Here is a 10,432-nt window from a genome sequence, read left to right on the forward strand (position 1 = left end):
GCAACTGAGAGATCACTCATCTTCGTCTTTGCAGTCGACGCTTCTCTTATAGTTTTTCTCTTTAGACTTTGCTCTTGCGAAATGGATTCTAACCTTTGGCACCTCACTCACATCGCTATTTCGCAGAAGCAGGTTTTTTTTCTTTATTTAATTTTATTTTTCTTTTAATGCATTGTCCATATATCGTATATATATGTATAGTCTACAAACATGTATATATACTTCCACTTTGAACAAAATAAATACTGCAAAACTTTGTTTCATAAAAAAATTTCAAAATGACAGATCGTAAAAAGCGTTTTACGACATGAAACCTCAGTACATTTGGCGGGAAACAATTTAATATCGTATCTCAAACTTTTTTTTTCTCACATATAAACTCACACTAGTACACAACATCCATACACACAGCGGCACTGTACATTGGTATTTTTTATTTTTGTTACTGCATATAACAAGAAAGTTTGGTCTTCGGTAGCCCTTGGGTTTATTCGTAGTTTTGACGGTTTTCACATCTGCTTTATGAGTTTTCTTGTGGGAAGGCTTGGCACGTATACGCGTCAGTCGTTTCCAAATGGTTACATGGTAAATGAGAGAAGAGAGAGTAAAATAGGAAAAAAAAAAAACAAAATAAAAAAGTACACGGTGGAATAAGAAAACGAGAGAATACACGAGTCAGTAATGCCGTTTGAGGATTCACGAGAACTCAGTAACCCCGAGATGGCTGAATTATGTGCTCGTTCTTCCTCTCATTTTGCTCTTCACCGAGAGCTAGCTAAAAGTCTCTGGGGAAAAACGTCTTTTTTTTGTTTAACGCGGTAGTCACGTCTTGCGTTGGGTTGCGAAAACCGAGTAGAAGATGCGACTGACGATTGCATTAGATGGAACGTGCTGAATTTCTTGAGGTCGGGAAAAATTTAAAGATACGTCCGGTAAGTGTCTTTATAAATATATATTTATTTATATATAAAGAAAACTAAGTAGCTACATATAAAGTACATTTATTTTAATATGTTTAAACACATAAAATGTTGAAAAATAAAAAAAAAGCTGTACGGAAAACAAGCACCCGTTTTTATCGTAATAAAATGATTGTTTTAAGCTCAGTCTCTTCAGTCGAAAATTGTCAAGGGTGAAATAACGAGGCGCCGCGTCGTCCGCCGGTGGCTCGTGCACGAAGGTCCCACGCGGTCTCGTTTGAGGTTTCGCTCGAGGGAGCAACAGAGTTGAGTATTAAACCAAGAGAGAAAAGACGAGAGTCGATGAGGATAGAAACAGTATCATGTACAGTTTGTAGGAGAAAGAGAGAAAATGGTAAGAAGCGAGGGCACGCATCTGCCCGAGCTACTATGCGGCAAACGCGAATCTATGTTACAGGAAAACCGTAGATCTAACTGAGTTAGGAGCACCGAGTGGGACCTCTAGTACTACGTATACACTAGAAACTGCCCGAACTGTCTCGGACTTTTCTTTCCCTTGCTAGCCACAGTGAGTCAGGTATTCTCTCTTTCGCGGCCAGAATTACGCGGATACCTGAGTCGTATTTCACCCTATCCTACAACTACCGGAAATATTTTCTCGGGTTGTATTTCACGGAATATTCGAAACATATACGAGACCAACGATCCTTTTCACACTGGACAATTGTCTTTACCAACCAACTTTGCTTATACTTCAAATTTATACATACGCACTTTTACTTGATAAAATCTTCAAATTGTCTTTCATTATTATTTTATTTTTTTTGTTTACTTTTCTCTTTTCAAAAAGTAATTTCTCTAGAGAAATCTGGACCTCGCATCCTCACGATCCTGATAAATATTCTGGCTGTGATCACCGATTTCTCGTGCCGTGTGAAATTGTACGGCCATCTGATATTGACTATTTGATTTCTCTGAGGATTTTGTCTTCTATCTAAGAACTAGTGTTTTATTTTACCATATCTTTATTATTATTTAACTTTACTTCAAAAGATTTTTATTCTACAAATATATATATGTATGTATGTATGTATGTACGGTATAATGCATAGTATGAATAATGAAGTTATATCAGAAAACACTATTATAAAAATGTTTTTTATTTGGTTTAAAAGTTTATTTACGCGATTATCAGGGGTAGTAAATTTTTTAAAAAAATAAATACTCAAGTAGGTAGAAGTTTTATGGAGTATAAGACATACGAGACTTAAGGTCTGTTCCCACGCGCTCTTCTCTCAACTCCTACTCCGTACCGAGCGTCGTCATATTTTAACTTAACTGCTGTGCATCCCTCGGCGCCTAACAATTCATTACCATAATTGACATCGTTATCATCGCGTGACGTGTACCCTTGAACCCTTGCCTGCTTTCATTTCCCGGGGGGTGAATTTCGTTTTTGGTTGATGATGATAGTGGAATAAAAAAATCGAGAACGAACACCAAAAGAACAAGCTCAAGAAGAAAGAGTAGTTTAAGAAAAAAAGACCATGACGAGAACGACGACGACGAAAAGTAGTCAAGTTAAGATAGGAAAAAATAAAAAAAATAAAATTTCTACCCTTAGTAGCACGAGTAGAAGACGAACGAGTCGAACGCTTGGCAATGTGAATATTTTTTAATATCGCTCGAATGGAAAAGAAATTTCCATTCGTGAGAATTTTCTTCAGCATCGCAAACTACGTGTTGAAATGAGAGGCGTCCATCATTTCTATAGTGGTGGTGGTTTTTTTTTATAGTGGAAACCTAAACATGCAAACCTCTCAATAAGACAATTTATAGATAAATTGAGAAAAATATAGATAGCCCGAAATGGGAATCGAACCCAGACCAATTCGGTATCGCGCCGAGTGCTCTACCAGTTGAGCTATCCGGCACTATACTATATTCCGTTCAATTTGATCTATAACTTATTGAGCCACACCGTCCTTCGTACGGTAATACACCATTTTATATAGTGGAAACCTAAACATGCAAACCTCTCAATAAGACAATTTGGAGTGATTTTTTTTTAATCACTGTTATTATTTAAAATAACTTGTAGATTAATAATCTCAATAATTAATTAATTAATTATTAATAGTTTAGTAAACTGTATTAAAAGTTTTTAAACTGGTTCAAGATCAAATAAATACCGAAACTGCGTAGCCGGGTTGCAAGAGCACATAAGCGAGTTATCCGCCACAACAACGAGCACAGACCGGCAAAATTTTCTGGTCACGTGACTGCGAACCGGCGTAGAGTTTGAATCCTACCAAAAAAAGATTCTCTATATAAAATGTCCGTCAACTTCGGACTTTTTCATTTTTAACGACAACTTATATACAATCTGCTATACAATTTGACGTAAATTTACTACCCGAATTAGAATACAAATTCACTTCAAAATCTGACTAGAAAATATTTTTTAGGCAGTTTTACATCAATTTATTGTTAATTTGACTTGTAAAGTATATTTTTACCCTCAAATTGTAGACATTTTTATGTATAAATTTGCTTACCTTCTGAAATAGTAAGAATGAACATTACCGACTTTTTTTTTCTAGTGAAAAGTTACTCTGATACCCTTGTTATGTCCTGGGAGGTTACTAGGATCGGAGCTGACGCCACCTCCTGGACAGTGGGCAGTTCGTTGTCACGCGGGACCAATTTTGAATTTGAAAACAGTGATAAATTTATTTTTGACTATGATTATTATTATTATTATTATTATTATTATTATTTAATGAAATTATGAAGTTATGGATAAAATATGCATATTCATTATTTTTATGCGTGTGTTTTATTTAGGTTTCTTATAATAAGTTTCTTATAATAAAAATATATAATTTAATAAGTATGTGTCACTACGATTTATTATTTAAACTATTGACTAAATACTGATAAGACGCAATAAGTTTTGTAAGATATTAATATATAATTTCAAATGAAATTTAAATACGAGCCTATTTATGGATCTCAAGTTCACTAATTAATTAAGAGGTGGAGGCACCTGAGTCCACTGAGGACATAACAACTTGGCTATCAGGGAATTTGAATTCTAGTTCGGGTAGTAAATTTACGTCAAATTGTATAGCAGATTGTATTTAAGTTGTCGTCAAAAACGAAAAAGTCCGAAGTTGACGGACATTTTATATAGAGAATCTTTTTTTGGTAGGATTCAAACTCTACGCCGGTTCGCAGTCACGAGACCAGAAAATCTTGCCGGTCTGTGCTCGTTGTTGTGGCAGATAGACTCGCTTATGTGCTCTTGCAACCCGGCTACACAGTTGCGGTATTCATTTGATCTTGAACTACAGTCGCATCGTGGTCGTATTTCACCAGATTAAAAACTTTTAATACAGTTTACTAAACTATTAATAATTAATCAGTTAATTATCAAGATTATTTATCTACTAGTTATTTTAAATAATAACAGTGATTAAAAAAAAGTGAAATAAGAATTTATATTTATAATAGAATTCGATGGCGGAATTAAGTAAGTAATAAAAGTAAAGGAAACATTAACAAAAAAAAAAAAAAAATAGTAAATAATGAATTTAAAAAATTATTGTATTATAAATTATCATAAATTTGTGTTGTTATTTTTTAAATAGTTAATTACCGTAGCACTTTATCGTGTAATTGTTGAGATTTGACTTCGGGCATCGTCGGTTTTGAATCCCACTCTGGATGTTTAAATATTTTCCCGCTTTTCACTGCGCATGCGCAGTTTATCAAGGTACGGTAGTGGGTGCGATTTCCGAGGTCCATTCTCTTACGGTGGGACCACAACACCAAGCCTTCGTCGCTTCATGAGCATTGCCACCGTTGCCTGTGCAGCACTGCTCCTGCTCCCGATTCCGCAATTCCGCATTCGACCACAAGTCACCAACCATTTCAGATGTGCTTTGGGTGAGTTCCGTTTATATAATTCTTTTATTTAATAAATAAGAATAGTAAATATTAATAAAAAAAAAATTAATTATAAATTTAATTTAATAAAATCTTTTTTTTTGTTTCAGAAATAAATTTTGACATAATAAATAAATTTAAAAAAAAATATCGCCATTTTGAATTGATAGCACGATCTGTTGGTCGGGAATTTGTACAACAGTACTATACATTGTTGAATCAAGCACCAGCTCAATAAAACAGGTAATAATTTAATTCATTTAATTAATTATCAATTTTTCAATTTGTCCTGTTTCAAATTTTGATTTTTTCTCTATTAGTTCAAATATAACTTTCTTCTTTTTTTAAACGAAATTCTCTCTTATACAAGTTGTTTTTCAAAAATAATCATATCACTGTTATTATTATTTAAACAAATAAATATTTATAATTAATTATTTAGGTTACTGGCGTCTTTTTTTTTTTTATTTATTTACATTATATTTATTTTTTTTGTTTCAGAACACTAATGGAGAATTTCAAAATGGCGGTGCGTCGTCAACCTGTTCGTCAATTTACTCAGAAGAATAAGAAGAAGAAAAAAAAAAAATTTTGTTTGGTATTCTATCCTGTAAAGGCGAAGCTGGATTATCCCGCGTTCCGGACTCTGAACTGTGAATCAAAAGAAAAAAAAAATTTTTTTCTTTGGTATTCTCAGTAGAGTTTACCTACAGTTTCAACCCATGTAACACAAATATTACTACGGGTATCAATCGAAGGCATTAGTTATCATACAAAATGTTCTAACCCCCTAGACTGATATACTCAAACCGTAGTAATATTTTTGGGTTGGATTATAATATAGGTCCAGCAATGTCCTAGAGATGAATTGCTGGACACGGAAGTGGGGTCACACCTGCGTAGCCAAACTGTCAAACAGTCCTCAGTAGAGGCGCTGTTTTTCAGTGTTGAAATGAGGAACTCCTTTTTATTATTATTTCCTTTTTATTATTATTTCCTTTTTATTATTAACTTTCCTTTTTATTATTATTTCCTTTTTATTATTAACTTTCTATTTACATAAATACAATGACAACTAAATTTTTAGTACTATAATACTTCTAATTAAAAAAATTATAAATATAATCAAAAAGAAATGTTGACTTGCAGTCATATTTGTCCAATTATCAGTCTTTTGTGTTATAATTTAATCACATTTTTGTCTATCCAATTTATTTCGGTTTAGAGATGTAAAAAATGTTTAATCGACTCCTTGATCTCTTGAGAGTACAGCTTTCTTTTTCTAGTTCATTTTTTTTATTATTTATTTATCTTTATGTTTTTTTTTTTTTTTTTTTTTTTTTTTCATTTTTCTGCATATTACTTTCTCCAAGATCTCCCCTTTATCATTCTTGTTCCACTGAGTGTTTGTTTTTTTTATTTATTTATTATTTATTTTTTTTTTTTTCAATATCCGTTAAATGGATTCGAGGCACGAGCTCCAAGATACACGTGTTGCGTTAGATGGGGCTGGGGAAAAGTTGGAAGGGATAACATCAGAGGTAGCAGAGAATGAGGAAGTAAAAGAGAAAGAGGGATGTCGCGTTACAACGATCAGGAGTTAAATATTTGTCAAAGGTGTAATTGCTCATGGGGAGCAATTCAATACGTAATTGACTCAGCTCCATCAATAAAATTCCACATGTTTCCAAGTACAATTGTTGTTGAATGATGTCTATATATACAAAAACACACAATATAAATATATACACATTACAAACGTATATACATTTATATTAAGGTCCAGTTGTGTTGCAGTGTTAGTGTAGGTGGTCCCAATGGAAGCTTTGTTACTACCATTGGGATGGTTTATACGGCCGTTGTAAACGTTTTGCAAACGAGAACAAACGCCTGAGGCGCTTTCGAGCTTTGCTTTTATTTACTTCACTTATTTGTGTGTATAAATGTATACAGTATATATTTTTTCTATTCTAGTTTTAATTCACTTGATTTTAACGTAAAAAAAAACAAAAAAAAATAAGTGAGTTAGTGAGTTAATCGTCGATATTAAATTAAATTCATGGAATCTATTTCTCCGTATACATATTAAACCCATAAAATATATGTATATAAATGAAAAATGTGCCGACATCCATATCGTAATCTACTATCGCTGGTACAGAAAGATCTATGAATATTATTCAAATGTATGCCAAGTTCTCTGCACTAGTAAAATAATCGGTTGCAACAGTAGCTTCTGAGTTTTCGTAAGAGATGGCACACTCAGTACAGCTTGATACATTTATTCTTGTCATACTTGCTAGTAGATAATACTTGATATCTTGATACGTATACATATATAAACCAGAAATTGATTCTCGGTAAATAGATTAGGTATTCAAAACGATTATTGAATTATAAATAGACTATTTGAAACAGTTGTAAATGTATATATTTACATTTGGTAAATCAATATAGAATAATGTGGTGTATATAGAGTTATATGGCAGTCATTAATTGTACCTTAGGTTGCAAATAATTAAGATGATAATTATTAATACCTTAATTGTAGACTATACAGAAATGTAAGATACTACAGGGACCTCGCTGTTGGCTCGTTTAGCGAGATTCAGGTTACATTTTCCCTGTCATTTAATGTTTAATGGGTCCTGCTAATGGTATCCAGCAGAAATTGGGTTTGGACTTTACGACCCGGTGGATATGTGTGGCTTTAAAGAGCCGGAATACCGTCAGGAACGGACCGTAATGCTGTAGACGAGCGGTGTACATCGTGCGCTAAGATTTATCTCTTAAATATATATGTATATAATATACTATATATAACATTTTATACGACAAAGGATTACACTTGAAGCAATAGCTCAAGACACACTTTAATATCTTTCTTTTTCACCAATCTCTCTCAGATATTTCTCTTCTCTATGTCCTTTTACTGTTATATATTTGTCTTTCCATTAGATATATTAATGCCATAAAAATTTGCTATAAGTACTAATTTTATTCGAGTCAATGTAATAATTACAAAAATTGCTATTACATTATTGTACATAATTCTGCAGATTTATTTTCCAAGAGGATTGTAGATCCACGGATATTTATCGGGACAAACTTTGACACAAGAACTTATCCATCTTTCTTCGCCAGTGATTGTTTTCAACCCGCAATTTCGAGGAGCGCAGCTAGCAGTTGGAACTCTAACTTCACATTCACCAAACGGCTTTTTAACGTCCAAAGACTTTGGATTCTTTACCCATTCAATAGCTCTATTCACACTCACGAGATAAACGTCCGGTAAACTTTGAAGATGATCGATAAATCTGTGATAAATTTCATCATTAATATTGTATATAAATAAATAAGTTAATTATTTAATTTATGTATTATAAAGTAAATACTGACAACTTGTAGGCTTTGAAATATTCGGGATTGCGTAGAAACCAAGCAGCATGCATGAAAACTGGGAAGGGTGCCCGTGAGTTGTTATAGTGCCGTTCAAATTGCTTGATGATCCATTTTGAAAGCGGCTCAGCTTGCTTGGGTCTGAAACACCCACGGGTCAAATTACGAGGTACAATATAGTGGCGCTCCGCGGTTGGACAATGAATTCGGGCTCAATCGAGCGTGTTAGTTGATCTACATCTTGTTGTATGTGAGGGGTTTAAATGTGTCGTTATGGATTATCGAAATTAATCAAAGACTCGTAAAGCATTAATTGACACGCCAGTACATACATACATATATATATATATATATATATATATATATATATATATATATATATATGTAAATATATATCAGATCCAATAAAATTTTAGGTCATACGGGATTAATAAATTTAAATGTGACCGCTAAATAGTACAGACTGTTACATATGTATGAACAAAAAATACAATAATAAATAATGCTTGTAATAAATTTTTTCGTATTATCAAGTACGTCACTTGAAATACAGTTGAGAATGAATTTTAGTTTATGAAGAATACATTTAGGTACAAAGTGCAAATGATTTATTGACTTACATGTTAGTACAAGCGTCGACCATACTGCAACTAACATTCTTTTCATCCAACCACATAGTCATCGGTACTTCCCAGACGTTAGGAAAACTGGCAGTTGGACAAGGTTCGATCATGCAATCTTGGTGACTCGCATATTCCAGAGTGTATGGCCACAATGGACTACCAACATATCGTATTGTTGGTAGTGAGCTGTCATAAACCAATCCGAGCTCTTTTAACCCCTGAAAACTGACATTACCCGATGTCTGTAAGAATGGTAATCTTGTACCTCGTATATCACTCTTGGGGATTCCCGCAAAGTGCATGACTATCTGTCTCATATCGTCAAATTCTGCTTTGAAAGTCGTGAGATTTATCTGCTGCCAGTAATCTTGTATGGCTGCGTGACTGTAGACAAAGCACTGGATTAACGTTAGAAATGTTTTAAACTAAATAATATCATACGAGTATCAAAAGAATTCTTAGTTTTATTATTAATTTTAATTGCGACATGCAAATAGATTTTATGAGGATTAATACTGTCAGACTGCGGTTAGAATTTTTTCATTTTTAATATTAATGAATACAGAAAATTACGTGACAGAATGTAGAGCGATCTCATGCCCTCTTAACCATAAATCGTGTACTTTTGAGTAGTCAGTATATTCATGACTGAGAAAATGAGTGGCAGCTACTGGACACCCATCTGGGTTTTTACGACCAAACAGCGATTTTGAAAAATAATCGTACGTTATCCCAGTTACAGCATCATCAAATGTTAACATAACGATCTAGCGAAAAAAAAAAAAACATTACGCTATTTACGGGCTCGACTTTTCGCTATTGAAATTTGATTATGCGGTTGAAAAGTGGTATAAATTACACAAATTTATATAAAGCATACCTGTGGTATTTTTGATGTTGGAATAGCACTACCACTTTCTGTAGTACTACATTTGCAGTTGGGTAATTTGCAGACTGCGGGTATACAAGGTTCAGCCAGTTTCAAGCACTCGGTCCAATTGATAGTCATACTCATGAGTATGCCAAATAAAATCAGAGTACACTTCATTTTGTATAATGTTGGCTCATGAGCAGAACGGAAGTCAATGTTATTCTGAAGAGTACCATTTACGATCGTCAGTTCGACGTTATATTTGTAAATCGATATTTTTTATTCTATCATAGATTTATTGATAACATATAAAAGATAGTAAACTGTGTCTTCATGATACTCATTAAAAAAAATCATAAATGATTATATTTCCTGTATACAATTTTCCTTTTTCCTCAGTTATCTGATTCTTTAACGTTATCGATTTCGATATTGGATAAGACATGAGATTTCTCGGAAAATAACTGACGTGTTCTAAATGTACTAAATAAATATAAACTTCTGGTAGAGGTATAAATTTAGCATTAAATTAGTGGGTAAGTAAGCCATTAAATAAAACAAATTTTTTATTATGTGAAATAGTATATGGCAAATTGGTGAATAATTTAGCTGGAAAAAGTTTTCTATATAGCATCGTTGGTAACGATAATAATAGTTTTATCGCAGAC

The 10,432-nt window shown here is 33.1% G+C and overlaps 1 protein-coding gene and 1 long non-coding RNA gene across 2 annotated transcripts; one reads left to right on the forward strand and one right to left on the reverse strand.

Annotated features, from left to right (window-relative positions):
• Positions 1 to 4,440: 4,440 nt before the first annotated feature.
• Positions 4,441 to 6,041, forward strand: LOC130675837 (uncharacterized). The gene is made up of 4 exons (XR_008991341.1): positions 4,441 to 4,455; positions 4,574 to 4,871; positions 4,982 to 5,114; positions 5,373 to 6,041. It is a non-coding gene; the product is annotated as an uncharacterized LOC130675837 (long non-coding RNA).
• Positions 6,042 to 7,849: 1,808 nt separating this feature from the next.
• Positions 7,850 to 10,012, reverse strand: LOC130675835 (chitin deacetylase 8). Its single transcript, XM_057481713.1, has 5 exons — positions 9,774 to 10,012; positions 9,467 to 9,660; positions 8,891 to 9,277; positions 8,271 to 8,411; positions 7,850 to 8,188 (listed from the first exon to the last, which is right to left on the reverse strand). The coding sequence occupies exons 1-5, from the start codon at positions 9,939 to 9,941 to the stop codon at positions 7,933 to 7,935; spliced, it is 1,146 nt and encodes a 381-aa protein (XP_057337696.1). The 5' UTR covers positions 9,942 to 10,012; the 3' UTR covers positions 7,850 to 7,932.
• Positions 10,013 to 10,432: the final 420 nt, after the last annotated feature.

Source organism: Microplitis mediator, chromosome 10 (assembly GCF_029852145.1).
Source record: "Microplitis mediator isolate UGA2020A chromosome 10, iyMicMedi2.1, whole genome shotgun sequence".
Lineage (NCBI taxonomy): Eukaryota > Metazoa > Arthropoda > Insecta > Hymenoptera > Braconidae > Microplitis > Microplitis mediator.